The sequence below is a fragment of the Scyliorhinus torazame genome, chromosome 24 (genome assembly GCF_047496885.1).
Source record: "Scyliorhinus torazame isolate Kashiwa2021f chromosome 24, sScyTor2.1, whole genome shotgun sequence".
Lineage (NCBI taxonomy): Eukaryota > Metazoa > Chordata > Chondrichthyes > Carcharhiniformes > Scyliorhinidae > Scyliorhinus > Scyliorhinus torazame.
In genome coordinates, this window is record NC_092730.1 from 10,849,424 (window position 1) to 10,862,430 (window position 13,007).

Here is a 13,007-nt window from a genome sequence, read left to right on the forward strand (position 1 = left end):
AGAGAGGGGGCGGGGGACGAGAGAGAGAGAGGGGGCGGGGGAGAGAGAGAGAGGGGGCGGGGGAGGGAGAGAGAGGCGGCGGGGGAGGGAGAGAGAGGCGGCGGGGGAGGGAGAGAGAGGCGGCGGGGGAGGGAGAGAGAGGCGGCGGGGGGAGGGAGAGGGGGGGGGCGGGGGAGGGAGAGGGGGGGCGGGGGAGGGAGAGAGGGGGGCGGGGGAGGGAGAGAGGGGGGCGGGGGAGGGAGAGAGGGGGGGGCGGGGGAGGGAGGGGGCGGGGAGGGAGGGGGGGGGAGGGAGGGGGGGGGGAAGGGAGGGGCGGGGGAGGCGAGGGGGCGGGGGAGGGAGGGGGCGGGGAGGGAGGGGGCGGGGGAGGGAGGGGGGCGGGGGAGGGAGGGGGGCGGGGGAGGGAGGGGGCGGGGGAGGGAGGGGGCGGGGGAGGGAGGGGGCGGGGGAGGGAGGGGGCGGGGGAGGGAGGGGGCGGGGGAGGGAGGGGGCGGGGGAGGGAGGGGGCGGGGAGGGAGGGGGCGGGGGAGGGAGGGGGCGGGGGAGGGAGGGGGCGGGGGAGGGAGGGGGCGGGGGAGGGAGGGGGCGGGGGAGGGAGGGGGCGGGGAGGGAGGGGGCGGGGAGGGAGGGGGCGGGGAGGGAGGGGGCGGGGAGGGAGGGGCGGGGAGGGAGGCGGCGGGGGAGGGAGGGGGCGGAGAGGGAGGGGGCGGGAGAGGGAGGGGGCGGGAGAGGAGGGGGCGGGAGAGGGAGGGGGCGGGAGAGGGAGGGGGCGGGGGAGGGAGGGGGCAGGGAGGGAGGGGGAGGGGAGGGAGGGGGAGGGGGAGGGAGGGGGCGGGGGAGGGAGGGGGCGGGGGAGGGAGGGGGCGGGGGAGGGAGGGAGAGGGAGGGAGGGGGCGGGGAGGGAGGGGGCGGGGGAGGGAGGGGGCGGGGGAGGGGAGGGGGCGGGGGAGGGAGAGGGAGGGAGGGGGTGGGGAGGGAGAGAGAGGGGGCGGGGGAGAGAGGGGGCGGGAGAGAGAGAGAGGGGGCGGGGAGAGAGAGGGGGCGGGGGAGAGAGAGAGGAGGCGGGGAGGGAGGGGGCGGGGAGGGAGGGGGCGGGGGAGGGAGGGGACAGGGGAGGGAGGGGGAGGGGGAGGGGGAGGGAGGGGGCGGGGGAGGGGAGGGGGCGGGGGAGGGAGGGGGGCGGGGGAGGGAGGGGAGAGGGAGGGAGGGGGCGGGGAGGGAGGGGGCGGGGGAGGGAGGGGGCGGGGGAGGGAGGGGGCGGGGGAGGGAGAGGGAGGGAGGGGGGTGGGGAGGGAGAGAGAGGGGGCGGGGGAGAGAGGGGGGCGGGAGAGAGAGAGAGGGGGCGGGAGAGAGAGAGAGGGGGCGGGGGAGAGAGAGGGGGCGGGGGAGAGAGAGAGAGAGGCGGGAGGGAGGAGGCGGGGAGGGGAGGGGGCGGGGGGAGGCGGGGAGGGAGGGGGCGGGGAGGGAGGGGGCGGGGAGGGAGGGGGCGGGGGAGGGAGGGGGCGGGGGGGAGGGAGGGGGCGGGGGAGGGAGGGGGCGGGGGAGGGAGGGGGCGGGGAAGAGAGGGGGCGGGAAAGAGAGGGGGCGGGAAAGAGAGGGGGCGGGAAAGAGAGGGGGCGGGAAAGAGAGGGGGCGGGAAAGAGAGGGGGCGGGAAGAAGAGAGGGGGCGGGAAAGAGAGGGGGCGGGAAAGAGAGGGGGCGGGAAAGAGAGGGGGCGGGAAAGAGAGGGGGCGGGAAAGAGAGGGGGCGGGAAAGAGAGGGGGCGGGAAAGAGAGGGGGCGGGAAAGAGAGGGGGCGGGGAAAGAGAGGGGGCGGGAAAGAGAGGGGGCGGGAAAGAGAGGGGGCGGGAAAGAGAGGGGGCGGAAAGAGAGGGGGCGGGAAAGAGAGGGGGCGGGAAAGAGAGGGGGCGGGAAAGAGGGGGCGGGAAAGAGAGGGGGCGGGAAAGAGAGGGGGCGGGAAAGAGAGGGGGCGGGAAAGAGAGGGGGAAGAGAGGGGGGGGAAAGAGAGGGGGCGGGAAGAGAGGGGGGAAGAGGGGGCGGGAAAGAGAGGGGGCGGGAAGAGAGGGGGCGGGAAAGAGAGGGGGCGGGAAAGTGAGGGGGCGGGGAAAGAGAGGGGCGGGAAAGAGAGGGGGCGGGAATGAGAGGGGGCGGGAAAGAGAGGGTTTTCAAGTGTTCCGGACCTCAGCCAATGGCGGAGCGATGGGAATGGGGGGGATGGTCAAGAGGCCGGAATTGGAGGAGCAGAGATCTCGGAGGGTTGGAGGAACGGAGTAGGTTACAGAGATAGGGAGGGTTGTAGGGGCTGGAGGAGGTTACAGAGATAGGGAGGGTTGTAGGGGCTGGAGGAGGTTACAGAGATAGGGAGGGTTGTAGGGGCTGAGACATGAGATAGGAGGGTTGTAGGGGCTGGAGGACATGAGATAGGGAGGGTTGTAGGGGCTGGAGGAGGTTACAGAGATAGGGAGGGTTGTAGGGGCTGGAGGACATGAGATAGGGAGGGTTGTAGGGGCTGGGAGGACATGAGATCGGGAGTGTTGTGGGGACTGGAGGAGGTGACAGAGATAGGGAGGGTTGTGGGGACTGTAGGAGGTTAAAGAGATAGGGAGGGTTGTAGGGGCTGGAGGACATGAGATAGGGAGGGTTGTAGGGGCTGGAGGACATGAGATAGGGAGGGTTGTAGGGGCTGGAGGACATGAGATAGGGAGTGTTGTGGGGACTGGAGGAGGTGACAGAGATAGGGAGGGTTGTGGGGACTGGAGGAGGTTACAGAGATAGGGAGGGTTGTCGGGGCTGGAGGAGGTTACAGAGATAGGGAGGGTTGTAGGGGCTGGAGGAGGTTACAGAGATAGGGAGGGGTGTCGGGACTGGAGGAGGTTACAGAGATAAGGAGGGTTGTGGGGACTGGAGGAGGTTACAGAGATAGGAGGGTTGTCGGGTTGGAGAGGTTACAGAGATAGGGAGGGGTGTAGGGGCTGGAGGAGGTTACAGAGATAGGGAGAGGTGTAGGGGCTGGAGGAGGTTACAGAGATAGGGAGGGGTGTAGGGGCTGGAGGAGGTTACAGAGATAGGAGGGGTGTAGGGGCTGGAGAGGGTTACAGAGATAGGGAGGGGTGTAGGGGCTGGAGGAGGTTACAGAGATAGGGAGGGTTGTAGGGGCTGGAGGAGGTTACAGAGGGAGGGTTGTAGGGGCTGGAGGAGGTTACAGAGATAGGGAGGGTTGTAGGGGCTGGAGAGGTTACAGGAGATTGGGAGGGTTGTAGGGGCTGGAGGAGGTTACAGAGATAGGGAGGGTTGTAGGGGCTGGAGGAGGTTACAGAGATAGGGAGGGTTGTAGGGGCTGAGGACATGAGATAGGGAGGGTTGTAGGGGCTGGAGGACATGAGATAGGGAGTGTTGTGGGGACTGGAGGAGGTGACAGAGATAGGGAGGGTTGTGGGGACTGGAGGAGGTTACAGAGGTAGGGAGGGTTGTCGGGGCTGCTGGAGGAGGTTACAGAGATAGGGAGGGTTGTAGGGGCTGGAGGAGTTACAGAGATAGGGAGGGGTGTCGGGACTGGAGAGGGTTACAGAGATAAGGAGGGTTGTGGGGACTGAGGAGGTTACAGAGATAGGGAGGGTTGTCGGGGTTGGAGGAGGTTACAGAGATAGGGAGGGGTTGTAGGGGCTGGAGGAGGTTACAGAGATAGGGAGAGGTGTAGGGGCTGGAGGAGGTTACAGAGATAGGGAGGGGTGTAGGGGCTGGAGGAGGTTACAGAGATAGGGAGGGGTGTAGGGGCTGGAGGAGGTTACAGAGATAGGGAGGGGTGTAGGGGCTGGAGGAGGTTACAGAGATAGGGAGGGTTGTAGGGGCTGGAGGAGGTTACAGAGATAGGGAGGGTTGTAGGGGCTGGAGGAGGTTACAGAGATAGGGAGGGTTGTAGGGGCTGGAGGAGGTTACAGAGATAGGGAGGGTTGTAGGGGTTGTAGGAGGTTACAGAGATAGGGAGGGTGTAGGGGTTGGAGGAGGTTACAGAGACAGGGAGGGTTGTCGGGGCTGGAGGAGGTTACAGAGATAGGGAGGGTTGTAGGGGCTGGAGGAGGTTACAGAGATAGGGAGGGGTGTCGGGACTGGAGGAGGTTCCAGAGATAAGGAGGGTTGTGGGGACTGGAGGAGGTTACAGAGATAGGGAGGGTTGTCGGGGTTGGAGGAGGTTACAGAGATAGGGAGGGGTGTAGGGGCTGGAGGAGGTTACAGAGATAGGGAGAGGTGTAGGGGCTGGAGGAGGTTACAGAGATAGGGAGGGGTGTAGGGGCTGGAGGAGGTTACAGAGATAGGGAGGGGTGTAGGGGCTGGAGGAGGTTACAGAGATAGGGAGGGGTGTAGGGGCTGGAGGAGGTTACAGAGATAGGGAGGGTTGTAGGGGCTGGAGGAGGTTACAGAGATAGGGAGGGTTGTAGGGGCTGGAGGAGGTTACAGAGATAGGGAGGGTTGTAGGGGCTGGAGGAGGTTACAGAGATAGGGAGGGTTGTAGGGGTTGTAGGAGGTTACAGAGATAGGGAGGGGTGTAGGGGTTGGAGGAGGTTACAGAGACAGGGAGGGGTGTAGGGGCTGGAGGAGGTTACAGATGTAGGGAGGGTTGTAGGGGTTGGAGGAGGTTACAGAGATAGGGAGGGTTGTAGGGGCTGGAGGAGGTTACAGAGATCGGGAGGGGTGTAGGGGCTGGAGGAGGTTACAGAGATAGGGAGGGTTGTCGGGGCTGGAGGAGGTTACAGAGATAGGGAGGGTTGTAGGGACTGGAGGAGGTTACAGAGATAGGGAGGGTTGTAGGGGCTGGAGGAGGTTACAGAGATAGGGAGGGTTGTAGGGGCTGGAGGAGGTTACAGAGATAGGGAGGGTTGTAGGGGCTGGAGAAGGTTACAGAGATAGGGAGGGGTGTAGGGGCTGGAGGAGGTTACAGAGATAGGGAGGGTTGTCGGGGCTGGAGGAGGTTACAGAGATAGGGAGGGTTGCAGGGACTGGAGGAGGTTACAGAGATAGGGAGGGTTGTAGGGGCTGGAGGAGGTTACAGAGATAGGGAGGGTTGTAGGGGCTGGAGGAGGTTACAGAGATAGGGAGGGTTGTAGGGGCTGGAGGAGGTTACAGAGATAGGGAGGGTTGTAGGGGCTGGAGAAGGTTACAGAGATAGGGAGGGGTGTAGGGGCTGGAGGAGGTTACAGAGATAGGGAGGGTTGTCGGGGCTGGAGGAGGTTACAGAGATAGGGAGGGTTGTAGGGGCTGGAGGAGGATACAGAGATAGGGAGGGTTGTAGGGGCTGGAGGAGGTTACAGAGATAGGGAGGGTTGTAGGGGCTGGAGGAGGATACAGAGATAGGGAGGGTTGTAGGGGCTGGAGGAGGTTACAGAGATAGGGAGGGGTGTAGGGGCTGGAGGAGGTTACAGAGATAGGGAGGGTTGTAGGGGCTGGAGGAGGTTACAGAGATAGGGAGGGTTGTAGGGGCTGGAGGAGGTCACAGAGACGGGTCGAGGGACTCAAAGGGGTTTAAAAATCTCTGCAAAGCGAGTGCCAACTGGGAGAGTGTCCGGAATTGTGACCGTTCCGCGAATAGACACGAACGCCAAGTAGAGAGATAAAGGCATCGTCTAATTTAGCACCTAGAGCATTTATAAGGGGGGACCGCCGGGGCATTGGGTATTAATTCTGTAATGCTGCACTCATGGCTGAGCGTACCTTCTATCCTGGTGTTGGCCTGGACGAACATCTTCTTGGCTTCCTTCCTCAGCAGAACGGTGTCCCGGAGGGTGAGGAACCTGTACGGGTCCGAATCGGTCACCTCGGAGTAGCTGGAGTAGAGAGCGCGGCCAGACTCCACGTCGGCCGTGGTTTTGTACACCTGTCGGGAAAGGAGCAAACCAATAGAGTCTTCAAAGAGGGAGGAACTGACGGAGGGGAGGGAGGGGTAACAGCCGGGGGGGGGGGGGGGGCGGCCGGGGTTAGAAAGGGGAACCCACACCCTCATCGTTCCATCTGGCTGTCAAGCTCGCTTTGCGGATATGGCGGGCGAGAAAAGGGGACTCAGAAAGTTGTGCGGCGGGTTGGGCTAAAATTGGAGGTAGGTCTTTCAGAGAGCGAGCTCGCCGGGGGAATGTACCGGAACATTCTATAATTCGGCTCCATTCAGCCATGGCGATGCCCCCGCCCCCCCCCCCCCCCCCCCTTTCACCTACCTGCAGTTTCCTCAAGAAGGTCTTGATGGCGGCCATCCCAACAGTGGCGATCTTGCTCCGATCGAGCGTGATGACGGCGTCCGGTTTACCGTCTGCCCCTGTGGTCTGCTGGACGGTTACAAACCCCTGGCCGGCCTCGAGCAGGACCCGCAGGATGACGAAGCGGGCTTGCATGTGAGCCTTGCAGAGCAGAGAGAGGGAAGGAGAGGCTTTTAGACTGTGCGCTAAAAGGAATCTCGAGAGCACCACAAACAACAATCAAATACCCAGACAAGTATATGTGGATTGGCCCCGGTGAACTCCGAAGTGATAAGTTGTTTAGGCTCCAGGTGTGGTCTCACCCAGGCCCCCGTGCAGCTGCAGCAAGATATCTTCACTCCCATCCTCGAATCCTCTCGCGAGGAAGGCCACTGGCCTTCCTAATTGCTCGCTGCCCTTGTGCGTTAGCTGTTACTGACTCATGAGCAAGACCACTCGGCCCCTTTGAACTTCAAACACTCCCCCAATCACTCGCCATGTAGATTATGAATCGCTGGGGCCCAAGCCCCGATCCGTGCGGCTATCACATCCTCCCAGATCCTTGCTTTTTCCCTACTCCTGATGCCAGGCTAACAGGCCCGTCCTGCCAGACTTCCCGCCTTTTTTTCCAGAGCCGGGTTACGCTCGCGACCCTTCAATCTCCCGGAACCGTCCCCGAACCTACAAAATTTTGGGAGATGACCATCGATGCCGCTAGGAACTCGACTGGCACCTCTCCCAACACACTGGGACGCGGACCGTACGGGGAACTTTCAACATTCATCGCTCCAGCCCTACCGCCCCCCCCCCCAACTAATATCTTCAGGTTTCTCATTCCCGCCAGTCCCATCGCCCTCGAGTATTTCTGGGAGGCTTTCTCGACCATCCACCCCAAAGAGGGTTCGATTAGTTTCTCTGCCATTTCCCTGTCCTAGGATTGTAGAATTTACAGTGCAGAAGGAGGCCCTACGCCCCCACCCAAGTCCGCACCGGCCCTTACAAACACCCGACTCAAGCCCACCTATCTACCCCATCCCCCCAACCCCCACTTAACCTTTTTTTTGGACACTAAGGGGCAATTTATCACGGCCAATCCACCTAACAAGCACGTCTTTCAGGACTTGTGGGAGGAAACTGGAGCACCCGGAGGAAACCCACGCAGACACGGGGAGGACGTGCAGACTCCGCACAGACAATGACCCAAGCCGGGAATCGAACCTGGGACCCTGGAGCTGTGAAGCAATTGTGCTAACCACTGTGCTACCGTGCTACCCTCCGTTATCAAGTCTCCCGCCTCCGACTGGAATGGGTCCACGCTCGTTCCTGACTCATCTTATAACCTTATAGGAGTCTTTACACTCTTGTACGCGTCTCACTACTTCCCCATACTTTCGATTTTCTCTCCCGTCAATTCCTTGCTCCTTTGCTGAATTCGGAGACGTCCCAATCCTCAGGGTTTGCTGCATCTCTGGCAGCTTCCCAAGCCTCTGCCTTTCGATCGAACACAGTCTTTAGCTCGTCGTGTTAGGCAGGGTTGGGTCGCCGTTCCTGCTGGGTCGATGTGCCAGAAGAGGGTGGGAAATTGGGTTGCAAACCACGTCAGAATTCTGGAATGCGACCCGCTGCCCCACACACTCTCAAACCGTTTAATGTGTCACGTGAGAGTACCTTTACGAAATGGGTGTTTACTACCGCAGTGATGTCAGAGAGTGGGTGGAGCTGGGCTGTCTGTCAGCTTTTTACTTTCGCTTTAGGCTGTTTGCTGCAGGGTGTGTTTTAGTTTAGTTTAGTTTTCAGTGTTGGAGCTGAAGCCAGACAGAGCAGGTGTACTGCTGTTCTCTCTGCCATCAAAAGACTATCTCTTGATCATTTGCTGAATTCAGAATGATAAATGTTCCCAGTAGTGAATGTAAACCTGATGTGCTTCTGTTAAAAGGTGTTTCTTTTGTCTTCTGGATGTTGTTTGGGAAGTTATTAAGGATTACTTAGTGTTGTATTCTTTGGGGGTTGTATTTGAATTGATGGTTGCTAAGATGTTCACTGTATGTTTTAAAAAGGTTAACTTGAGTTCATAGAATAAACATTGTTTTGCTTTAAAATACTTTTCCATTTCTGCTGTCCCACACCTGTAGAGTGGGCCGTGTGCTCCCCATACCACAATCTAGTAAACGTTGTGGGTCAGGTGAACTCCATGATACACTTTGGGGTTCTCTAAACCCTGGCCCGTAACAAATGTGACACCCCAATCTACCACAGGCCACCCACCCACCCCTCCGGCTGTCACAGGTTCACTTCTTTAGATTGAAGTGACGAGTTTCGCATTGAACATCACTTTTACGCTTCATGTAAAATTCTATCTTGCCACGGTCACCAACACTTCAGACACTTTGATGCTTTCTAACCCTTAATACAATTAACACAGCCAAGATGGCGATATTTAGTATAAACCCAACAGTGCGGCGCTCCCTCAGCGCTGACCCTCTGACAGTCCAGCACTCCCTCAGTACTGACCCTCTGTCAGTGCGGCACTCCCTCAGTACTGACCCTCTGACAGTGCGGCACTCCCTCAGTACTGACCCTCTGACAGTGCGGCACTCCCTCAGTACTGACCCTCTGACAGTGCGGCACTCCCTCAGCACTGACCCTCTGACAGTGCGGCACTCCCTCAGTACTGACCCTCTGACAGTGCGGCACTCCCTCAGTACTGATCCTCTGACAGTGCGGCACTCCCTCAGTACTGACCCTCTGACAGTGCGGCTCTCCCTCAGTACTGACCCTCTGACAGTGCGGCACTCCCTCAGTACTGACCCTCTGACAGTGCGGCACTCCCTCAGTACTGACCCTCTGACAGTGCGGCACTCCCTCAGTACTGACCCTCTGACAGTGCGGCACTCCCTCAGTACTGACCCTCTGACAGTGCGGCACTCCCTCAGCACTGACCCTCTGACAGTGCGGCACTCCCTCAGTACTGACCCTCTGACAGTGCGGCACTCCCTCAGCACTGACCCTCTGACAGTGCGGCACTCCCTCAGTACTGACCCTCCGACAGTGCGGCACTCCCTCAGTACTGACCCTCTGACAGTGCGGCACTCCCCCAGTACTGACCCTCTGACAGTGCAGCACTCCCTCAGTACTGACCCTCTGACAGTGCGGCACTCCCTCAGTACTGACCGTCTGACAGTGCAGCACTCCCTCAGTACTGACCCTCTGACAGTGCGGCACTCCCTCAGTACTGACCCTCCGACAGTGCGGCGCGCCCTCAACATGGACGATGGGGATTAGCGGAGAGAATGGCATCAAATATTGGAGACTGCTTCAGTTCCAGTGGCCTGGTGAGGGGGGTGACTTAGCCACGATTGGGTTAAGATGAAAGGGTAATGAAGTGGATCACTCACCTGTCTCCATTTCTGGCTCTCGGGAGTGTAGAACTCCAAGCCCAGGACTCCCGCTCGTACCATTGTGAGCCAGTTCACATATGTAACGTTATCAGCATCTGTTCCGTCATGGCCAAAAATCCTACAGTGAAGAGGTACCGTGAAAAGTATTGTTCAGCGTATAGTCCTGACAGATCGTACCATACATTAAAAACAGAGGACATACACCATGTAAATACACAGAAATCGGGGGAGCATATGGAGTACTGTACTGCTCACAGAAGATGTGGGGAAAGATCATGTCAGTCCATAAGAGGGTCGTTTAGGAGTCTGGTCACAGCGGGGAAGAAGCTGTTTTTGAGTCTGTTCGTGCGTGTTCTCAGACTTCTGTATCTCCTGCCCGATGGAAGAGAGAATAACCCGGGCGAGAGGGGCGACGTGTCCCCCTCAGTTGTATTTTTAAATCGCCGAGCTTTTTCTTGCTAAACAACAGTTAGCAAGAAAAAGCTCGGCGATTTAAAAATACAACTGATGGGGCGGGACGGTGGCCCAGTGGGTTAGCACTGCTGCCTCACGGCGCCGAGGTCCCAGGTTTGATCCCGGCTCTGGGTCACTGTCCGTGTGGAGTTTGCACATTCTCCCCGTGTCTGCGTGGGCTTCGCCCCCACAACGCAAAAGACGTGCAGGGTAGGTGGATTGGCCGCGCTAAATTGCCCCTTAATTGGGAGGGGGGAAAATTGAGAACTCTTAAATTTAGTATAATAATAATCTTTATTGTCACAAGTAGGCACATTAACACAATAAAGATTATAATAATAAATTTAGAGTACCCAATTTTCCCCCCTCCCAATTAAGGGGCAATTTAGCGCGGCCAATCCACCTACCCTGCACGTCTTTTGGGTTGTGGGGGGCGAAACCCACGCAGGCACGGGGGAGAATGTGCAAACTCCACACAGACAGTGACCCGGGGCCGGGATTCGGACCCGGGGCCGGGATTCGAACCCGGGTCCTCGGCACCGTGAGGCAGCAGTGCTAACCAGTGTGCCACCATGCTGCCCTTAGTTCATAGAATTTACAGTGCAGAAGGAGGCCATTCGGCCCATCGAGTCTGCACCGGCTCTTGGAAAGAGCGCCCCACCCAAGGTCGACACCTCCACCCTATCCCCACAACCCAGTAACCCCACCCAACACTAAGGGCAATTTTGGACACGAAGGGCAATTTATCACGGCCAATCCACCTAACCTGCACGTCTTTGGACTGTGTGAGGAAACCGGAGCACCCGGAGGAAACCCACCCACACACGGGGAGGACGTGCAGACTCCGCACAGACAGTGACCCGAGCCCGGGAATCGAACCTGGGACCCTGGGGCTTTAAGCAATTGTGCTATCCACAATGCTACCGTGCTGCCCTTCTAAGAGGGAGTATATTGAGGTCTGGTTCTCATTTATAGATTCCGCCGTCTCGACCTAGACTTTGCAACCAACAGGAACAGTTTTTCTCGGTGTCTCTCTCTCAATTCCCGTGTTCCCAGTAATTTCTCAAAAACCACCCCCTCAACGTTGTAAAGCCCAGTTTGTGCAACGTCTCCCCTGTAACTTAACCCTCACAGAGTCCAGATGTTACTCTGGTCAATCCACACTGCCCTCGCTCGCCAGGCTCATATCTCAGTCCTCCAGCCTGGCGGTCAGAGTAAATCCACAGAGTGGCTCGCCGCCCAAGAGGGCCCCGCGCCTCCGCCCGAGAGGTCGCCGCATCACGAGATCGCAGTGTGGGGGGGGGGGGGGGGGGTGAGGGGGGATTTAAAGGGGGCAGACCGTCTCCTTCGGGATGGGGTGGGGGGTGGGTGTCACCGCACTGCGGGGAGGGGGATTAAACAGCATGGCCCAACACAGACTTACTTCAAGACCTCCCGGTTGGAGCAGAGGTACATGCCGACGCACTCCGCCCGACATTCCTCGTAGCTGGAAGCGACAGTGGAGAATTTGCTGTCCCAAGTCTCGCCATGGTTGTACCAGCTTTTAATCTAAGAGGGAGGAAAAGAGAGAGCTGTGGGATTTAGTTTGGACTCATGTCAATGGCTCCACCGGAATGGTGATTTCTACAAGGTGTCTGACCTACTCAGTTAATGGTGGAGAGAGTTGGAGAGAGTGACGGAACAAATAGATCGATTGGTACAGGTTCACAGCTCCTTGAAGGTGGAGTCGCAGGTGGACAGGGTGGTGAAGAAGGCATTGAGCATGCTCGGTTTCATTGGTCAGAATATTGAATACAGGAGTTGGGACGTCATGTTGAAGTTGTACAAGACGTTGGTAAGACCACACGCGGAACACTGTGTTCAGTTCTGGTCACCCTATTACAGGAAGGATATTGTTAAACTAGAAAGAGTGCAGAAGAGATTTACGAGGATGCTACCAGGACTTGATGGTCTGAGCTATAAGGAGAGGCCGGATAGACTGGGACTTTTTTCCCTGGAGTGTAGGAGGCTTAGGGGTGATCTTATAGAGGTCTATAAAATAATGAGGGGCATCGATAAGGTAGTTTGTCGACGTCTTTTCCCAAAGGTCGGGGAGTCAGAACTAGAGGGCACAGGTTTAAGGTGAGAGGGGAGAGATACAAAAGAGACCAGAGGGGAGATTTCTTCACACAGAGGGCGGTGAGCGTCTGGAACGGGCCGTGGTAGAGGCGGGTACGATTTTGTCCTTTAAAAAGCAGTTTGACAGTTACGTGGGCAGGGTGGGTGTAGAGGGATATGGGCCAAATGTGGGCAAGTGGGGCTAGCTGAGTGATAGAAACTGGACAAGCTGGGCCGAAGGGCCTGTTTCCAGGTTGTAAACATCTATGACTATAAGAAGGCCTCAGGACATCTTGTTAAATGACTCATATTTTGCTGTGGGCTTTAGAAATAAGATCGAACTTGCGGTAATTTTATTTTTGCGTTTCTGCATTCTAGGATTGATGACTTTGGGATGGTTTGGATGCATGCACGGTGATCAGGTCGACGTGAAAGCAAACAGGGCTTAAGAGGAAACTAGGCTGTCGCTTAGCAACCAGGGGCCACCATAGGACAGAAAGAACGCCTGAGTTAGTTGCAAGCTGGAGCCAGGAGGAGCTGGGCAGGACAAGGGAGTTGCAGAGAGCAGAAAAGTCCCAAAGACCGGCGGGTGCGGACAAAAATAATGTCTCTGGAAGACAGTTAAGTTAAAGGAATGAAGAACACTGTCCTGGTCATGAGAATTCAATCTACCTTAAATACAGAGAAAGTGCTCGGGAGTTAAAGAGACAGCTGCAAGGAGCAGATTTAAAATAGGCTAGGTGAGGGGCGAGACACCTTGAGGTGAATCTAAAGTTTGTCGCCACCTTAATATATCTCGTGAAGCGGTGGCTTAATATATCTCGTGAAGCGGTGGCTTA

At 58.2% G+C, this 13,007-nt stretch overlaps 1 protein-coding gene across 1 annotated transcript in view; it reads right to left on the minus strand.

Moving 5' to 3' along the window:
* Positions 1-5,622: 5,622 nt before the first annotated feature.
* Positions 5,623-13,007, minus strand: part of dpp3 (dipeptidyl-peptidase 3) — a 33,849-nt gene continuing 26,464 nt past the window's right edge. The window contains exons 13-16 of the mRNA XM_072489660.1: positions 11,495-11,619; positions 9,616-9,736; positions 6,203-6,382; positions 5,623-5,868 (exon numbers count right to left, since the gene is read on the minus strand). Of these exons, the coding sequence (XP_072345761.1) occupies positions 5,623-5,868; positions 6,203-6,382; positions 9,616-9,736; positions 11,495-11,619 (672 nt within the window). The remainder of the gene's footprint in view (positions 5,869-6,202; positions 6,383-9,615; positions 9,737-11,494; positions 11,620-13,007) is intronic.